Here is a 21,598-nt window from a genome sequence, read left to right on the forward strand (position 1 = left end):
TCAAATGAATATTCAATTCAATAGGCATCCAAACTGCTCATTCTAGACATCCTGTTAAGCCATAAACTCAACAACACAAATTACCCATAATTTGAATAGAATTTAGCACCAAGTACATATCTTCCATTTCTTGCCCTTTCTTCTAAGACTAATTCTTTCAGTGTGGTTGTCAAAAGTGTACCATGCTGTGGAAGGGTAAGTCTTCCAGCACCTCATCCAGAAAATCCAGAAACTTAATTTCTCATTTGCAGCATTATTAAATCTCACTGAAAGCTACTAAAATATCACAGAGAACCCTTAAGTGTCAGGTCAACTTGATTGGCCAAGCTATTCAAATGGTGAGAAAGTTGGGGAACTGATTTTTTGAGAACTATCTTTTTGGAGAATAGATGATATCATGCAGAGTTCTGTGTATAAGCACATTTTTAGAAAGTATCTATTACTTGCATTTTTGGTAGTATATAAAAGCCTAAGAGAGGACGTGAATTTCTCTTTTAGAAAATGGAGTATTTCTGTCAGCTAGGCACCTTAAAAATAGTTAAGAAAAAGGGTGAAAACTCAAGACACTCTGTATAAATTGTACTATCCACCTCAAATATTCTAGTTATTATTTTGAAAACATGAATGGAACAAGTTCCAGAGACTCCATGGAGATTTAAAATGGATTCCAAGGTAGATATTTTTCAAAGCAGGTATTCTGAAAAGTAGAACCATCAAATTTAGTAAAAACAAATAGCAGGAGGTTTAATCTAATATTATTTTTATTCTTGTTTAACTTTCAAAATTGCCAACAGAACAGTGATTCTGAAGTCTAACAAAAATGAGTTATATCTTACCCATGATGAATTTAATACTGAAACTTTCCACCAGGAATACTTTCTCATATGATGAATAACTGAAGGAACTAGAGACCAAACTCAAATCCAATTATGTTTCCAAGAGCCTGGAGCCACTGCCCTAAGATTTCTAGGAGATTCTGGGATTCACAAAACACACAAAAATGTCACAATGTTTTCAACAGCAGTTAAACATGTGCTGGAAAAAAAATCACTATAATTCCCTTAAACATAAAAACCTGCTCTGAATCAATAATTTTAAATATCAGAGAGAGCTGCAGGAGGAAAATAGCCACAGTGCTAACAAGAAATCTGTCAGACTGAAAGAATGGACTTTATCAGTTTGACATCATTTTCTAAGTCTACACAATACAGGGAAGGCAGAAACTTTTTTAAATGGTAGCTAACATATTTTTCAAGAAAGCTATTGTAGTTTATAGAGATAATTAGTTAAGGAACACCATGGATTTTATTGTTCCCTCAAAGTCTCATGGGTCGGAGGATGATCTGATTGTAAGGTTGTGAGGGTGTCGTACTCATCAGTGGAGTCCTCTATGAATGCGTTCAGAAGCTGAATATGCTGTTAGGAGATTGACCCTGGTTGGAAGTGGGTGAGAGGGTATGTGTAGGGTATATTCTTATCCCTGGCACCTCCTTCTCTCTCTACTTCTAGGTGCCAAGAGATGAGCAGCTTTCCTCTACCATGCCTTTTGGCCATGCATTTCTTCCTTGGAGCCAGCTAGCTTTGGACTGGACCCTCTGGAAACTGAAAGCCAAATAAATCTTTCCCCCTTTAAGTTGTGGGTGTTAGAAACTTGTCCCAGCAACAGGAAAGTAACTAATAGAATGGATAACAAAATAATCAGCCTCTGAACCTCAGATCTATCTGGTGTGGAGAGATAGTGGTTATTATTAAAGGGAAAGTTAAGATATTAGAGAATGTGTATACTATTTATATAATGTCACAAATGAGCATTGGATCCTAGATCTTTAATTTCTGGCTGATTTCAGTTTCTACCAATTTATGTTGTCTAATTGATTTTTTAAAATAACCTTAAAATGAACATTTAAAACATAAAACCAAGCTAAATTGAACTAAACGAAGAATGTATAATAGAAATAATATAATGCTATTAGTATAGTATTTTATAACTTCAATATAATGGGTGAGTAGGTAGGTAGATGGGTGAATGGATGGTTGTATGGATGGATGAATAAATAGATTGATGGGCAGACTCTAATTTAATCTTCCGGTTTATCCTGTAAGGTGAGAAAATGAAGAAACTGGGGCATGGAAAGATTTGAGTAACTGGACTCTGAACATGCTGCAAATAAATATATGCAGATAAAAGGCACAGTTTGGATCTTCTGTCCTTAATCCCTGTTCTCTTTCAAGTACATGCATGGATGTGTTCTGGAATAAGAAATATCAATCATCATCTATGAATTTTGAGTTTCATTTTTCATATCTGCCTGAGGAGGTTGTTATATGAATAAGACAAATTATGGAAAAGTGATTTGAAAACTACAAATTGCTTTATGTACATAAGTACAAAAAATATTAAACATTTTAAACAAGACAAGTTCTTTTTCTACTTCACAAAGGATGAAAATCCATCCAAAAGCTGTCCATGAAAAGTGTGACAGAAAGTACAAATCTACCAGTTTCCAGCTTTAATTTTCAGAAGCTTGAAAAAATGTTTCAAACACAAATTCATAAATACATTTCAAAAAGTAACATTATATGATTGAAAAAACTAATTCATATAGTCATTGAGATTGGTTTAACATGGATGCAATAATACATTTATACTTTAAGTGCAAACATTCACCAAAAGATGGGCAAGAGTTTTTGGAGAATTGGCCCCAGTGCCTAGGAATAGAGCCGCCCCCAGCACTTACCAGGAGCCTTAAAGGACAACGTACAATTGCCCCCAGTGCCAAGGAGCAGAGCCAATCCAAGTGCTGAGGAGGTGAGACACATGGGCACCAACAGCACACACTCCTCCCTTCATCCGCGGACCTCCTTTGAAATAAGAAGACACATGTTTTCTTAAAGAAAATCTCAAAACCAGATTTTCAGATCACCTAAAGCAACCACACAGGGAAACAAGATGGAACAATCTGATACTCAACCAGCTGGACTCCCTGAACTAGCCACAAAAGAGGATCTGGAAAAATGAAATCAGAAATAATTTCCCAGATAACAGCAGAGATTGTGCCCATAGTGCAAGACATGATTAATAAAACTAAAGAGGACACAGATTAAAAGAAATACAGGAGCTGAGGAACATGACAGAATCCCAACATAGGAAAGAAATGAAATCCATAAAACAGATACACACAGATTTCCAGGAGATTAAAAACTCCATTGAAAGTTTACACAGCAGAATGAGCCAATGTGAGGACAGAAATTCAGATCTAGAAGACAGGATTGCAATTAGTGACCAGGAAAAGAAAAATTTCTTTAAAATAGTAAAGGACCACGAGAAATCAATCTAGAAGCTGCTAGATGATGCAAAGAAGAATAACATAAGACTGACTAGAGTAAATAAAGAAACAGGAGACAGTGCAGATGACAAAAAACGACTCTTCACAAAAGTAATGGCAGGAAACTTCCCAAGCAGGGGAAAAGAGCTTGACATACAGGTAAGGGAGGCATACAGAACTCCAACTAGCCTCGAGCAAAAAAAATCTACACACAGGCACATAATAGTTAAGAGTCCAGAAATCCAAGAGAAGAACAAAATTCTACAAGCAGTTACAGAAAAGAAACAGATCACATACAAAGGAAAGCCTATCAGAATCACAGCAGACCTCTCAACACAAACACTCAAGCAAGAAGAGCTAGGAATGACATATTTCAAGCCCTAAAGGAAAACAGCCTCCAACCCAGATTGATGTACCCTGCAAAATCAACTTTCAAAATTGATGGAGAAATAAGATACTTTCATGACAAAGAGCACCATAGGAACTTCATGAATACCAAAGCAGCACTCCAAAACATTTTGGACAATATCCCAGGAAAAGACAATGAAGATCATAACAACTGGAGGCCCAGAAGAATGAATCTATCAGGCACAACAGGAAATTAATTGCAAACATGGAGAATCCAATGAAAAGTAAAAGTCATGACAAAGATAAGTCAATACGTATCAGTTATAACCATCAACATTAATGGTCTCAATTCACAAATCAAAAGAAATAGACTGGCAGAATGGGTCAAGAAACAAGATCCAACAATGTGCTGCATACAAGAAACACACTTAATTCAAAAAGAAACTCAGAGACTGAAAGTTAAAACAATACTCTACACAAAAGGAACCTGCCAAAAAAGCAGGAGTAGCTATCATCTGCAGATCAAGTGGATTTCAAAGCAACACTGATTAAGACAGACAAAGAAGGAGGCAGCCATCTGACTCCACACTACAAAGACACAGAGGACACCAGACCACCAGACCAAGGTACTGAGTCCTGCTATTCCCGGCCCAGAGGTAAGGGCTTCTGAGCCATCGTCCCACTGCTCCTGGTCCAGAGGAAGGGGCTGCCCGGCCACCATCCCTCCTGCTGCTCCCAGCCCACAGGAAAGGGCTTTTGGGTCACCATCCCTACCGCTGCTCCTGGCCCATGTCCCACCTCTCCTAGCTCAGAGGAGGTAATCCATGCAGGCAATAACAGCCCCTGCCCCACTTGAAATGAGAAAACACATAAAGAAGTCTCAAAACCAGCCTTCCAGATCACCTACAGCAACCCCAAAGGGAAATGAGATGGAACACTCTGATACTCAACCACCTGGACCCACTGAACTGCCAACAAAAGGGGATCTGGAAAAAATGAAATCAGAAATAATTTCTCAGATAACAGGAGAAATTGTGCCCCTACTGCAAGCTATGATTAATAAATCTAGAGAGGAGCTCAGGAACATGATGGAATCCCAACATAAGAAACAACTGGAATCCATAAAACAGATGCAAATAGATTTCCAGGACATGAAAATCTCCATTGAAAGTCTACACAGCAGAATGAGCCAATGTGAGGACAGAATTTCAGATATGGAAGATAAGATTGCAATTCATGACCAGGAAAAGAAAAATTGCTTCAAAATTATCAGAATTATAAGGGAACATGAGAAATCAATCCAGCAGCTGCTAGATGATGCAAAGAAGAATAACATAAGACTGATTGGGCTCAATGAAGAAACAGGAGAGAGTGCAGATGACATAAAAAAACCTCTTCACAGAAATAATGGCAGAAAACTTCCCAAGCAGGGGAAAAGAGCTTGGCATACAGATAAGTGAGGCATATAGGACTCCAAAAAGCCTTGATCAAAAAAAATCTATATATAGGCATATCATTGTTAAGATTCCAGAAACACAACAGAAGAACAAAGTTCTCCAAGCAGTCAGAGAAAAGAAACAAATCACATACAAAGGAAAGCCCATCAGAATCACAGCAGACTTCTCAACACAAACCATCAAGGCAAGAAGAGCTTGGAGTGACATATTCCAAGCCCAAAAAGAAAACAGCCTCCAACCCAGATTGATGTACCCTGCAAAACTATCTTTCAAAATGGATGGAGAAATAAGATACTTTCATGACAAAGAGCACCTTAGGAACTTCGTGAATACAAAACCAGCACTCCAAAGAATTTTACACAATAGCCTAGGAACAGACATTGAGGATCACAACCCCAGGAAGCAAAGTAGAATGAACCCATCTGGCATGACAAGAAATTCAATGAAAAGGGGGAGAACACAACAAAAAGAAAAAGTCATGGCAATGACAAGTCAACACATTTCAGTTATAACCATCAAAGTTAATGGTCTCAATTCACCAATCAAAAGAAATAGACTGGCAGAATGGGTCAAGAAGCAAAATCCAACAATATGCTGCATACAAGAAACACACTTAATTCAAAATGAAACTCATAGACTGAAAGCTAAAGGGTGGAAAACAATACTCCATGCGACAGGAACCCGAAAAAAAGCAGGAGTAGCTATCCTCTTGGCAGATCAAGTAGATTGCAAACCAACACTGACTAAGAAAGATGAAGAAGGACACTACATCCTTGTAAAGGGAAGAATCCAAGAGGAAGAGATGACAATCATAAATATCTATGCACCAAACACTAATGCACCCAACTATATAAAACAAAGACTAACGGACATGAAAAGTCATGTATGCACTAATACAATTGTAGTGGGGGACCTCAACAGCCCACTGTCACAAATAGATCAACTAGACTAAAAATAAGTAATGAAATACTAGAATTCAATCGAACTCTTGAACAAATGAACTTAACAGATGTTTACAGAGTCTTCCACCCCACAAAATCACAATACACATTCTTCTCAGCTGCATATGGGTCATTCTCCAAAATAGACCACATACTCACACATAGAACATGTTTAAGGAAGTGCAAAGGAATTGAAGTTATCCCCTGTATATTATCAGACCATAGTGTGATGAAATTGGAGATCCATAGCAAAAGAAACTCAAAAAATTTCATAAACACATGGAAATTGAACAACACACTTCTGAATAACCAATGGGTCACAGAGGAAATTAAAGAAGAAATCAGACAGTTCCTTCAACTAAATGTCAGTAACAATACAACATACTGGAATCTATGGAACACAGTGAAAGCAGTCTTATGAGGGAAATTCATAGCAGTGAATACTCACATTAGGAAAACAGAACGAGCCCAATTAAACAACCTGATGCTGAACCTCAACCTTCTAGAAAAAGAAGAGCAGGACAACCCCAAAGCTCCTACAAGGGAGGAAATTATAAAGATCAGAGGAGAAATCAATTCAATGGAGACTAAGAGAATGATACAAAAAAAAATCAATGAAGCCAAGAGTTGGTTCTTCAAAAGAATCAACAAAATTGACAAACCTTTAGCCAACCTTGTCAGAAAAAGGAAAGAAAAGGTCCAAATCCATGCAATTAGGAATGAAAAGGGTGAAATTACAACAGACCCAGCAGATATCCAGAGGATCATCAATATCAACTTCCAGAATCTATATGCCAATAAGATGGACAACACAAAAGAAATGGACAGATTCCTAGATACATATGAATTACCAAAGTTGAAAGAAGAAGACCTAAAAATTCTGAACAACCCAATATCAACCAATGAAATTGAAAATGTAATTAAAAACTTATCAACTAAGAAAAGCCTGGGCCCTGATGGATTCACTGCTGAATTCTACAAGACATTTAGAGAGGAACTGCTGCCACTATTGTTTAAACTCTTCAATGGAATTGAAAGGGAAGCAATACTCCCAAATTCATTCCTGGAAGCAAGCATCACCTTGATCCCCAAAGCAGAGAAAGACCCAACTGAAAAAGAGAACTATAGGCCAATCTCACTAATGAACATAGATGCAAAAATCCTAAATAAGATAGTGGCAAACAGAATGCAGAAGATCATCAAGAAGCTCATACACCCTGATCAAGTGGGATTCATCCCAGGGATGCAGGGATGGTTCAATATGTGCAAATCAATCAATGTAATACACTATGTCAATACAGCCAAGGACAAAAACCATATGATTATCTCCATAGACACAGAAAAAGCATTTGACAAAATCCAACATGCATTTATGATAAAAACCCTACAAAAAATTGGAATAGTTGGTCTCTACCTCAAACTGATAGAAGGCATCTATGAAAAACCAACAGTCAATATCATACTAAATGGTCAAAAACTGAAATCCTTCACACTCAAATCAGGAACAAGACAAGAATGTCCACTATCACCACTCTTGTTCAATATAGTTCTGGAAACATTAGCCATGGCAATTAGACAAGAGAAAGAAATAAAAAGAATAAAGATAGGTAATGAAGAAGTCAAATTGTCATTATTTGCAGATGACATGATACTCTATATAGAAGAACCCAAGAACTCCACCAAAAGTCTTCTAGACTTACTAACCTAATTCAGTCAAGTAGCTGGTTACAAGGTCAACACACAAAAATCAATAGCTTTCCTCTACACCAATGACAGACTCACTGAGAGAGAAATAGGACAAATAATTCCTTTCACAATAGCATCCAAAAAACTGAAATACCTAGGAATCATCCTAACAAAAGAAATCAAAGACCTCTTCTCTGAAAACTACGGCACTCTGAAAAGAGAGATTGAAGATGATATCAGAAAATGGACAGACATCCCCTGCTCCTGGGTAGGAAGGATTAATATAGTGAAAATGGCCATACTTCCAAAACTGCTATATAGATTTAATGCAATTCCAATTGAGATCCCAGCAGCATACTTCATAGACCTTGAGAAAACAATCCAAAAATTCATTTAGAACAAGAAGAGACCCAGAATAGCAAAAGAAATTCTAGGTAACAGAGACATGGCAGGGGGTAACACAATCCCCAACCTGCAACTCTACCACAAAGCTACTGTGATAAAAACAGCATGGTACTGGAAAAGAAACAGACTTGAGGACCAGTGGAACAGATTAGAAGATGTAGAAACAATGCCAGACACACTCAGCCATCTCATCTTTGACAAAGGAGCCAAACACCCTCACTGGAGGAAAGATAGCCTCTTTAATAAATGGTGCTGGAAAAATTGGGCTTCAACTTGCCACAGAGTAAAACTAGACCTGTATCTCTCACCACTCACTAAACTAAAATCAAAATGGATTAAAGATCTAAATATTAAAATAGAAACTCTGAATCAGTTGGAACAGAGGTTAGCTAGAACCCTTGAAGACATCGGTGTAGGAAAAGATTTTATGAACAAAACCTCAGTTGCCCGTGAACTAGCACAAACATTCAACAAATGGGATCTCTTCTTATTAAAAAGCTTCTGCACGGCAAGAGAAACCACCAGCAGTGTGAAGAGACAACCCACAATGTGGGAAAAAATCTTCACCTGCTCTTCCTCAGACAAAGGTCTACTATCTCAAATCTATAAAGAAATTAAAAAGGTCAGACCTCCGAAATTTAAAGACCCAATCCAAAAATGGGCATCTGAAATGAACAGACATTTCTCAGACAAAGAAGTAGAAATAGCAAATAAATACTTGAAAAAATGTTCAACATCACTGGTCATTCGAGAGATGCAAATGAAAACAATGCTGAGATTCCACCTCACTCCAGAAAGAATGGCTGCTATCATGAAATCAACCAATAACAAATGCTGGCGGGGCTGTGGGGAAAGAGGAACCCTGTTCTGCTGCTGCTGGGAGTGTAGACTGCTGCAAGCACTGTGGAAATCAGTATGGAGATACCTCAAAGAAATAGGACTGGAAGTCCCATTTGACCCCACTATTCCACTGCTGGGGATCTGCCCCAAAGAATTAAAAGAATCATACCACAGTGATATATGTGTGCCCATGTTCATAGCAGTGCAGTTTGTAATAGCTAAACCTTGGAAACAGCCCAAATGCCCATCAACTGGAGACTGGATAAAGAAAATGTGGGTTTTTTTATAAAATGGAGTACTACTCAGCCATAAAAAATGAGAAATTAGAGATATTTATAGCTAAGTGGATGCACATTGAGGCAATACTCTTGAGTGAAATAAATAGGACACACATGTGTAAATACCGAATAGTTTCTCTGGTGTGAGAAAATGAAAGTGTAAATAAGGACTAAATGTATAATAGGTAATGTGAAATGGGAAGAAAAGGGGCAAAGGGGAAGGAAGTGGGAGGGCTAAGGGAAAGGATAGAAGGGAATGGGATTAATATGAGAAAATGGAAAAACAGGAACAAAATCTTTGTAAATAGGGAGGAATGGAGGGGTTGAAGGGAGAGCTGGGCAAGTGTGAAAAATAAGAACCAAGGGAGACTATGTAAAGTTGTGAATTTCCAATGATGAATGTCATTATATTGTATACCTAAAATGTACCAATGATTAGAATGAATAATCGATAATGTAAACTAGGAAGAAAAGGCCCAAAGGGGTAGGTTTAGTGGGAGGGGCAGGGGAAAGGAAAGAAGGGAAAGGAAAAATGCTGAGAAATGGAAAAAATGGAAACAAAGTCTTTGTAAATAGGGAAGGGTGGAGGGTGTGAAGGGAGGGCTAGGAATGGGGAAAAAATAAGAACCAAGATGGATTATGTAAAGGTACAATTCCCAATGAGAAATGTAATTGTGTTGTATACCTACAATGTACCAATAAAAGAATTTAATACAAAAAAAGAGAGAGACAAAGAAGGACATTACATCCTTATAATGGGAACAATCCAACAGAAAGAGATGGCAATCATAAATATCTATGCACCAAACACGAGTGCACCCAACTGTATAAAAGAAAAAACTGTCAGAGATGAAAAATCAAATAAGCGCTAATACAGTAGTAGTGGGGGACCTCAATAACCCACTGTCACAAATAGATAGATCAACTAGTCAAAAAGTAAGCAACAAAATACTAGAACTCAAACTCCTCAACAATTGGACTTAACAGATTTTTACAGACTGTTCCAAAACAAAATCAGAATACACATTCTTTTCAGCTGCACAAGGTTTGTTCTCCAATACTCACTCATAGAACATGTTTAAGTAAGTGTAAAGGACTTGAAGTTGTCCCCTGAATATTATTAGACCATAGTGTGATGAAATTGAAGATCAATGGCAAAAGAAACTGCAAGAATTTCAAAACACATGGAAATTGAACAACACACTTCTGAATAACCAATGGGTCACAGAGGAACTTGAAGAAATTAGACAGTTCCTACAATTAAATGACAATACATCATATCAGAATCTATGGGTCACAATGAAAGCAGTCTTATGATGAAAATTCGTAACAGTGAATACTCATATTCAGAAAACAGAGCAAGCCCAATTAAACAACCTGAGGCTGAATGTCAAGCTTCTAGAAAAAGAAGAGCAGGACAAACCCAAAGCTCATACAAGGGAGGGAATTATAAAGATCAGAGGAGAAATCAATGTAATGGAGACTAAGAGAACTGTACAAAAAATCAATGAACCAAAGAGTTGGTTCTTTGAAAGAATAAACAAAATTGACAAATCCTTAGCCAACCTTATCAGAAAAAGGAAAGAAAGGACCCAAATTCAAGCAGTTAGGAATGGAAAGGATGAAATTACAACAGACCAAACAAATCCAGAGGATCATCGATACCTACTTCAATAACCGATGCTCCAATAAGACGGAAAACACAGAAGAAATGGACAGATTCCTAGATATGTATGAATTACCAAAATTGAACAAAGAATACCAAAAAATTTTAAACAACCCGATATCAATCAATGAAATTTCAAACATAATTAAAAACTTACCAACTAAGGAAAGCCTGGGTCCTGATGGCTTCACTGCTAAACTCTACAAGACATTTAGAGGGGAACTACTGCCACTAATGTTTAAACTCTTCAATGAAATTAAAAGCAAAGAAATACTTCCGAATTCCTTCCTGGAAGCAAGCATCACCTTGATCTCTAAAGCAGAGAAAGACCCAACTGAAAAAGAGAACTATAGGCCAATATCACTAAAGATCATAGATGCACAAATCCTTAATAAGATACTGGTAAATAGAATGTAGAAGATCATCAAGAAGATCATATACCCTGACCAAGTGGGATTCATTCCAGGGATGCAGGGATAGTTCAACATAGGCAAATCAGTAAATGTAATACACTATACCAATAGAGCCAAGGACAAAAAACATATGATCATCTCAATAGATGCAGAAAAATCATTCGATAAAATCCAATACGCATTTATGATAAAAGCCTGACAAAAATTAGAATAGACTGTCTCGACCTCAATCAGATAAAAGCCATCTATGAAAAACCAACAGCCAATACCATCCTAAATAGTCAAAAACTGAAATCCTTCACACAAAAATCAGGAACAAGACAAGGACGTCCACTATCACCACTCCTGTTCAATACAGTTTTGGAAACATTAGCAACAGCAATTGGAAAAGAGAAAGAAATTAAAGGAATAAAGATAGGAAATGAAGAAGTCAAATTGTCATTATTTGCAGATGACATGTTACTCTATAAGAAGACCCCAAGAACTCCACCAAAAGGCTTCTAAGCTTAATAACCAAATTCAGTAAAGTAGCTGGATATAAGGTCAACACACAAAAATCAGTAAGTTTCCTCTACACGAACAACAGACTCACTGAGACAGAAATAGGGCAAACAATTCCTTTCACAATAGCGTCCAAAAAACTGAAATACCTAGGAATCAACCTAATGAAAGAAATCAAAGACCTCTTCTCTGAAAACTGTAGTCCTCTGAAAAGAGAGATTGAAAATGATATCAGAAAATGGAAAGACATCCACTGCTCCTGGGTAGGAAGGATCAACATAGTGAAAATGGCCATACTTCCAAAACTGCTATATAGATTCAATGCAATCCCAATTGAAATTCCAACAGCATACTTCATGGACTTTCAGAAAATAATCCAAAAATTCATTTGGAAGAAGAAGAGACCTAGAATAGCAAAAGCAATTCTAGACAATAATGACAAGATAGGGGGTATCACAATCCTCAACTTCAAACTATACTACAAAGCTACTGGGATAAAAACAGCATGGTACTGGCAAAGAAACAGACCTGAGGACCAGTGGAACAGATTAGAAGATGCAGAAACAACTCCAGACACACTCAGCCACCTCATCTTCAACAAAGGAGTCAAACACTCTCACTGGAGGAAAGATAGCCTCTTTAATAAATGGTGATGGAAAAATTGGGTTTCAACTTACCAAAGATTAAAACTAGACCTATATCTCTCACCATTCACTAAACTAAATAAAAATGGATTAAAGATTTAAATATTAAAATAGAAACACTGAATCGGCTGGAACAGAGATTAGGCAGAACTGTTGAAGATATTAGTATAGGAAAAGATTTTATGAACAAAACTTCAGTTGCCCATGAACTAGCACAAACAATCAACAAGTGGGATCTCTTCTTATTAAAAAGTTTCTGCACAGCAAGAGAAACCACCAACAGTATGAAGATACAACCCATAATATGGGAAACAATTTTCACCTGCTGTTCCTCAGACAAAGGTCTACTATCTAGAATCTATAAAGAACTTAAAGAAATCAGACCTCTCAAATTTAAAGACACAATCCAAAAATAGGCATATAAAATGAATAGACATTTCTCAGACAAAGAATTAGAAATGCCAAATAAATATATGAAAAAATGTTCAACATTCCTGGTCATTCAAGAGATGCAAATGAAAACAACGCTGAGATTTTACCTCACTCCAGAAAGAACGGCTGCGATCATGAAATCCACCAATAACAAATGCTGACGGGGCTGTTGGGAAGGAGGAACCCTGCTCCACTGCTGGTGGGACTGTAGACTGCTGCAAGCACTGTGGAAATCAGTATGGAGATACCTCAAAGAACTAGAACTGGAAGTCCCATCTGACCCAGCTATTCCCCTGCTGGGGATCTTTCCAAAAGAATTAAAAGAATCATACCACAGTGATATATGTGCACCCAGGTTCACAGCAGCACAATGTGTAATAGCTAAAACTTGGAAGCAGCCCAATTGCCCATCAATTGGAGACTGGATAAAGAAAATGTGGGGTTTTTTTTATAAAATGGAGTACTACTGAGGCATAAGAAATGAGAAATTAGAGACATTTATAGCTAAGTGGATGCACACTGAGGCAATCCTTTTAAGAGAAATAAATAAGACACACATGTAAATACCAAATAGTTTCTCTTGTGTGAGAAAATGAAAGTGTAAATAAGGACTAAAAGGTATAATAGATAATGTGAATTGGGAAGAAAAGGGGCAAAGGGGAAGGGTAATTGGGAAGGGTAGGGGAGAGGAAAGAAGGGAATGGAATTAATATTGATAACAAAATAATGGAAACAAAGTCTTTTTAAATAGGGAGGGATGGAGGGCTTGAAGGGAGGGCAGGGGAATGGGAAAAAAATAAGAACCAAGAGAGATCATGTAAAGGTGAAAATTTCCAATGATGAATGTCATTATATTGTATGCCTAAAATATAGCAATAAAATTCATTTTTAAAAATAAATATCAAACCATTCCAATGAATTAAAACTTTTATTAAAAAAAGAGTTTTTGCAGAATCAGTTATGGGCCAGAAAAATCAGAAGGAAGCTAAAATTTTAACCCAACAGGTTTAAACTTATATTATTAAAACACTAGATGGGGAATATTATATATCTACTCAAAATGTTCAAACTCAGTATTTAGACTTCCATTACTCTTCTAGTTACCTTATACATTATCCAATGTCCATTGATACCCTTTATAGTGAGCTAAGAATATAAGGTGCAAAATGAATCTTTTCAGAGAGAAAAATCCTGAAAAAATAAAATGATTGAAAAGTAATATCCAAAATGCATGTTTTTCTGGTCTTGTCTTTTGGGTTTTGTTTTGTTTTGTTTTTTGTCAATTATCTAAAACAAGTATTTTGTTTAATTTTGTTTTAAAAGATTTCACAGAGTACTCTTCTTCAAATCACCAGTAAACCATGTGACAAGCCACCTTTATGACCCCCGTACAGTCATCCTGAACTGATTTTGCAGGAGAGATTGTGTGATTCTTTATTTTGGAAATGCTTATAACCAGGTGAAGAGCTTGTCTTCCTTCCTCCTTTGAACACCTACTGAGAGTGATGAGCTGGCTCGTATGAACGGCGCCCAGGTCTCCACAAGTGTACCACTGCAAGCTGAATGATTGGGATGGCCACCTATTCAGGCTGTTCCTCTCCAGTGGGGACAGCTTGGTGGGGTCACTGCAGTTCAACTTTCTCACCTTGGCCCAACCAAAGGCATGAAAGTTAGCTCGGTCAGGAGACTTGCTCCCTTGCACAAACCATTAGCTCATGGTGAGTGTGCTCTGCTCATCCTATCCAACCTCAGAGAACATATGTCTATCCCAGAGCACTAATCTCTGGTTTCTCAATCAGAAAGCATCCCACCAACAGAGGCTTGATTATTCTGTGTAGTTAGTTACTTCATTTCTCTGAGTAGGGAAAACTACATAAATTTTTTTAAAGACTCATAAACATTCCTTGGGAAGTAAAAGTAGGGAAACCAGGGGTGGTTAGCAGGTCATTTTCTCTGGCAGAGAGTCATGAGAGAAGGGAACCATACTGCCTAGAACAAGGGAGGCACACATTCCTAAGGACATACTTTGTTTCTCTGATGCCTGTTATCATTAAATACAGAAGTGACATTGTATCCACACTCTTTCTTATTCCTAGTCAACTTCATAACATTATAATTTCCAGGTCAGTTAATAATCTTGAAAATTAAAAGACATTTGAACTGAAAAATGTCTCATGGGTTTTGTACAACCCCATCAATATACTTGCTGATGTGAAAAATGGCTCAGAAAGATGAGGAGTGATTAGAAATACAGATCCATTCAGTAAGAAGCCCTGAAGCACAGGTTCTGGATCCATTCACTCTACAAGCTTCTCAGAGGCTGAGACAGGAGGACTGCCTGAACCCACAAGTTCCAGCCAACCTGGGCAACATAGTGAGAGTTTGCCTCAAAAACAAAACCAAAAAAATAAAGTAAATGCTATGTAAATCATTGTTATACTGTATTGTTTAGGGAACAATGAACCAAAAAAGTCTATACACGTTCAGCACAGATGCTTTTTTTTTTCTAGTATCTTCCATCTTCAATTGGTTAAATATGTGGAGGTAAAGCTCTCAGATGTGTAGGGCTGAATATATTTGTTTCTGCTCCATCTCTGACATGAAATTTTTCTTCATTATCTCTCTTTCCTCCAATCTCTTCCATGACATTTCTGAGGCATGAAAAGCCTCCCTTGGTCCTCACATTACAACATGTGATTCCATTTTTACACAATCCCAAGGAGCTCAGAATGCAGAGTGGAGGAGGTGAATTCCAGGGCTCAAGGGTCCCCGGTGATTATTATTTCAGCCACATTATCAGTCTGATGATTTTGTAAGTTAGCAGAAAAGCCAACTAAGAAATTCATATGTAGAATAAAATATTTATATACTTATAGAATATAACATTCATACACATTCAGGACCTTCTTTTTCTGGTACAGAATAAACACAATTAGGAAGTAGAGCTTGCAGTGTGATCTCCACTGTGGTAGAATCCAGTTATGGTGATTAAAGAATAATGGAGGTCAAGCAATAAGAAACAGATGAGGAGAGAAAAGAATGAAAAAGGCATAGAAAGAGACACAGAGGGCAAGACCAGAGAAAGGAAAGGATGCACAGAATGGCGAAGGGTTCAGTGCAAGCATCTCAGTGATATGAGATGAATGAATTGATGGAGAGGGAGGGGTATGGGCTGAAGATATGGAGATGGAAAGAGGTAAAGGTAATTGCTTCAGTCAGAGACACAGGCAGAGAAGAGCCCAGCACAGGTAGCAATTTGCTTTTGGATGGTAAAAGACAAGAAGAGCAGGGTGGTTGTTTTCAGTGCTTACACTTGGCCATAAATTCTAGTCAAGATGTGAATATCAGCGCTACTACCTACCAATACCCTTTTTTGCAAGTCCTTTCTGAAAAGTGATGGTCACACATGCATATGCATGTGTTAAAACACAACAGTGTGTACTTAGGTTCTGTGCACTTTCCTGTGTGTAAGTTATGCTTCAATTTAAAAACATTTTTAGTAGGCATGCTGAGTACCTATAAGCATCTTAAAACAGCCCTGGTGCATCCAAGGTTTGAACCCAGATCTCCAAGGCCTAACATCCATGTTCTCTCCATATTTTGTGCAGCCTCTCCAAGAGTAATTCAGAGTGGAGATCTATCATATTCTGCATAGACAGGAAGGAAACAAGGGCAAGGATGGCACGGTACAGTGGCAATTGTCTGGTTATATAATCATTCTAGGGAACTTTTAAAAAATAATTGCATCATTTCACTAGGTAATTACAACAGTTGTGTGAGGCGAAAAGATTAGGTATTTCTATTTGACAAATGTGGAAAATGAAGTTTAGATAACCCTGATTTCTCGAATCAGAAGGTATCAGAAGGTATTCTTGTTATCAAGAGTATAACTCGAGCGTTCCAGTGCAGGAATCTTTGCACTATGCTATGGAATTCACTCAGAACACATAATGTGGTAGCATCAATTCTAGCTATCAAAGTTTGAGCATGAGCAGAGAAAACTTTCTACCAGCATTTAAGACCCTAGTAGTTTGTGTGTGCTAATTGGTCAGCATCCAGTCTCTCAGGTGGTCGAGCATTTCTTCCCTGAGAAGTCAAATGCCAACACCCATCTGTGGGGTGGGGCATAAATAACTCTGCATTCATACTACATTTGCCAAAGAAAGTACTTTTACAAAACTTTTGAGATTCCTTAGCATTCTTGTCCTTTTCCATTCTCTTTTTCCATCTTTTCATCCTTAAAGTTACTGAAATAAGATTACCTGAAATGGGAGTACTGAGCAATCCTAAAAACTTTTAAGAAACATCCCAAAACTCATATTTGAATAGGCTATCTCTATCATTGTGTCTAGAAAGCCTTACATGGCATGCACTGAAGCAGTGGTACATTTGAGTAAAAAGTCCCAATTATAACACAAAGGTTCAAAACTTGTATATATTAAAGTTCACTAAGAGTCTCTCATTCAACTACAGAAATATGGTATTTTATACATTACTCTCTCAAAAAGCTGCTTAGCAAATAAACAAAATACATAATAATGTGAAAAGAGTATTCATCATAAAACACGTGAAGCAGAATTGTTCCAGGCATGTGAGCATGTTTTAAATGAAAGTCTCTGCAAGATTCAAATTTCCAAAGTGCCACAGTTACTGATGCCAACAAAGTGCGGTGAGTTCTAGATAACAAGCTCTGTGATTTAAACCTGCCCATGACCCACATTCTGCAAGACCAACATGCACCCCAGCCATCTCCACTGGGCTGACTCAAAGATTCAATCCATTAACACAGAGCTCAGAATGCGTCTGGCCTCTGGCAAGTTGCTTTTGTATCTAGGAGTATGAGCCCCTTCTGGAAGGCAGGATTGCTCTAGTTTAAGCCTATGATGTGAGCTTATTCAGTTTACTCAAATTTAATATATATTACCAGGTCCTTATTAACTAATTCTTAAGTGCCTCAAACATTAGGGAAAGAAATGGGAGGCAGAAGTCTCTCAAAAGGACCTAACCAAAAATGGAGCTTTTATCAACTATCTGATCACAACAAAAATACTACTTTTTTGCAAACATTTAAGTAGGTGGTTTTGTTCCCACCTCTTCTCCCAAAAGTTTGTTTCCAAATCAGCAAGAGGAAATCAAGCCCCAGACATGAGTGAGTTAGAGCGAGCATTCAGGGGCTTAGGGAGAAACTGTGTGTGTCCCCGCTCCTAACCAGGATAAACCTATTTCAATTCACTGCCTGGAGAACAAACAAGTTTGACACAAGCACGAAATTAACCCGGGTGGTATAATATATGTAAACGTATTCTTTACTATTTTTAAAATGCAGACTTGTTCACTTGCAGGAGCAAAAGCCCTTTCCAAAGCATGCTGAAGAGCATATTTTTTTTTTTGCAATTGTGTGCTAATACTAATTGAAAACCACTGCTGACAACTTCACTAAACCAGTTGCTCCGTCATTGTGCCAGCTCATATATTTTCTCATATTTTAGCAAAGTTGGAAAAACTAATTTATATGTAAAACCAAGCAGTGGATGCATTCGTCCATCTGATTTGAAGAGGCATCTTGAGGAACTTTCTCAATTTAGACCAGGTGTCTTTCCATCTAAGAAAGAAACATTGAGAGAGTAACAGCTTTCTGCTCAAGTAGAGAAAGACTCTGGCTACGTTTTCTTTCCCTTGGGGACTTAACAGTTCATACTGTTTTTGTGGAAAGGCATTTTAGATGGACCGACTGGACAAGTCAACCGACAGGTCTCTCACTTTTAGTAAGAATGACCCGAAGTTCCCACTTTTTAAGAAAAGCTCTTTGTGGAGCTTCTCTTGGGGCACAGCAGGGGCCGGCGTTGGGCCCCAGGAGCGCCTACCTGCGTTCCTGAGCTTCTTGTTCCCATACACAGACAGGATGACCAGCAGGTTGCCCACTTTGTCCACCACCATGGTGAAGATGAGGGAGCAGGCGAGCGTGGACGCCAGCCACGAGGGTCGCGGCCGCGCGCCCTCCCCGCCTCCCGGCGACGGCTGCGAGGCGTTGAGCAGCGCGCTGCCGTTGCCCTTCATGGTCTCGGGCGCTCAGGGCTGCGCGGCCATCGCCCCGTGCCCCTGCCCGAGCGCGTCCGCTCCGCCACCTTTATGGCTCCTCGCAGCCCTTCCTGCGCCTCCTCCTCATCCCGACCGCTTCTTCGAGCCCATCCTGCCCGCTCCATCCCCGCCGCCGCCCCCCCCCCCCCCGCAGCCGGACACCCACTCTACACTAGGGGGCCACAGCCTGGTGACACCTGGTGTCCCCCCGCAAGCGACGTGGACTCCGGGGACCCGCAGAGCGGGCCCACAGCACCCCCGTGCGGGAAGCTGCGCGGAGCCGGCGCCTTCGGGGACCGGAGCGCGCAGGAGCCTTTGCCTGCAGCCGACTTTTCGAGGCGAGGCGGGGTCCGCGCTGCAGGACCGGCAGGCCTCCTAGGCTTGAGCCCTACCTCAGACTGAAGGAGACTACTCAGCCACCATGTGCTCCAGCTTCCTTATCTGCAAAACGGGAGTAAAACAGTCAGTGTCTAACTCATCAAGTTTACAGCTAAGAGGGGGCCTCGGAGGGGAGAGAAACCTTTTTAGTCCGGTTCAATATTGCACCTACGTAATACTTGTTCTGGATGCTTCTGATAATAAAATGAAATTATAAAAGAAAAATGTAAAACTCAATCTTTGCAGAAAATAGAAGTGTCATCACTAAAGCACCACTGAACTGATATATAAATTTGCTAGAAAATGGCTTAACTAGCTGTGTGCAGAGGGGGGGAAAGAACCTCAAAATGTTCTGAGAATCACGAAAGGAAACTTACATACAAGAGGAAATGTTATTTAGGGAAACTAAATAACCATGTTTTCATATTAAAAGCTTGAAATTTTCATGGTCTCCATATACTTATTTTATGCCAGCCCCATAAAAATGCCAAATGACTTTAAAATTCCTCTGAAAGAGTAGAAAAAGCACATTGAGACCATAATATTAAGTGAGATAAACCAAACACAAGTTAGTACATGTTTTCTCTTATATGAGAAACCCAAAATATAAATAAAAAGCAAAATAAGAGCTAGACAAGTAGGAAGATCCTTTTCAAATGGGAAGCAGAGCAAGAGCTGTAGGGAGGGGGAGGGAAAGGGGATTGGAAAAAAAAGAACTGAGCAAAAACAACAACAAAAAAAGGAAATAGAGCTTTTGTAAATGAAGGAACCAAGAGGGGGAAGAAGTTGGGAGGGGAGGGAGGGGCAGGGGATGAAAAAAACTTGAGATGTGTTCTGTACCTGCACCAACTTTCCAAAGGAAATGTAATTATTATGTACTGCAAATGTGTACTAATAAAAAATTTAAAATATTTTAAAGAGTAAAAAGAAGTATAGAAAAAAGTATTTGAATAAGTATGAGAAACGTGACCTACTAATACTAAAATGTACAACTAAAATTACAATAAGTAAAACACCATAAGCTCATCAACAATTCTAGACTATCTAAAATACAGATATGAGAAAGTTACCATTTCAAATTAGTGGCAGGAGCACTATATTATTAAAACAGAGATGCAATTAAAGAAAATGTAGGTAAAAGGTTATATAACCTTCGTGTGGAGAACAACTCTCTAAGCATAAAAAGCAGGACAGAAAATAATCATAACTACAGGAAGAAAAGTACCAGTAAGCACTAACTGAGCACTTATTTCCCATTTCCCACCTTGGGATAATTATTTCATGTGCACTGCCTTGCACAGTGTTCAACTATAAGGTTTGCCATTGCTTGGATCAGTTCATGGATAACAAACCTGTACTGCTGAGAGGTTAAGAAGTTTGCCCAAGTCAAGCAGTGATGGGTGGAGGTAGAATTTTAACTTTGGCCTTTCTGCCTACAGAGCTACAAATCTCATGGCAGAGTGTTAGTGCTTCTTAGTAGCGATATATTTGAGAACAAAAAAGTTAAAGCTTTATATATTTTTTAAATACCATGAACTAGTGTAGTAAAATCCAGATAAACTGGGGAAATGATTTGCAACCTAAGAGACAGAATTTTTTTTTTTTTGTACCAGGGATCGAATTCAGGTCCTTGTGCTTGCGCAGCAGGCAACAAAACCACTGAGCTAAATCCCCGGCCCCCTAAGAGACAGAATATTAATTACCTTAAATATATAAAGAACTTTTTTCAACTGAACAAGGAAAAAATAGAAATATATTCAAAAGTTCTAATTAGACAATTAAAAACTAAAAATCTGGAGCTAAGGGTAAGATTCAGAGGTAGAGTTTATGCTCAGCATGTGTAGAGGAGAGATTTGATCCCCAGCAACCCCCCCCCAAAAAAAAACTCCTAAAATTTTATATATAGACCATGCTTTAGAAAAAAATTGAAAATGAGAGTAAGTTATTTCAGCTCTCACATTTGAAAACACTAAAAATGGGAGTACTTAATGTGATTTTAAAAGGGAGGGGAGCATTCCTACGCACTACATATAAAAGTCTTAAACCTGTGCATACAGTTTTATGTGTATTTCTACCAATGAAAAAATGAACAGTATTTTGAGTATGTAAGGGCACATGGTAGTTCCTACAGCATTGTTTGTGATACAGTCATATGTCACTTAACAAAAGGATACATTACAAAAGCTTGGTCTCCAACAATTTCAT

At 38.3% G+C, this 21,598-nt stretch overlaps 1 protein-coding gene across 1 annotated transcript in view; it reads right to left on the bottom strand.

The window, feature by feature from the left end:
- The window catches only part of Mtnr1a (melatonin receptor 1A), a 35,517-nt gene extending 16,377 nt beyond the window's left edge, over positions 1–19,140 (bottom strand). The window contains 1 exon segment of the mRNA XM_004853058.4: positions 18,802–19,140. Coding sequence (XP_004853115.2) covers positions 18,802–18,994 — 193 coding nt within the window. The 5' untranslated portion in view covers positions 18,995–19,140.
- Between the last annotated feature and the right edge of the window lie 2,458 nt (positions 19,141–21,598).

The sequence above is a fragment of the Heterocephalus glaber genome, unplaced genomic scaffold (assembly GCF_053883595.1).
Source record: "Heterocephalus glaber isolate CG9 unplaced genomic scaffold, H.glaber_assembly_v1.0 deba00001461, whole genome shotgun sequence".
Classification (NCBI taxonomy): Eukaryota; Metazoa; Chordata; class Mammalia; order Rodentia; family Bathyergidae; genus Heterocephalus; species Heterocephalus glaber.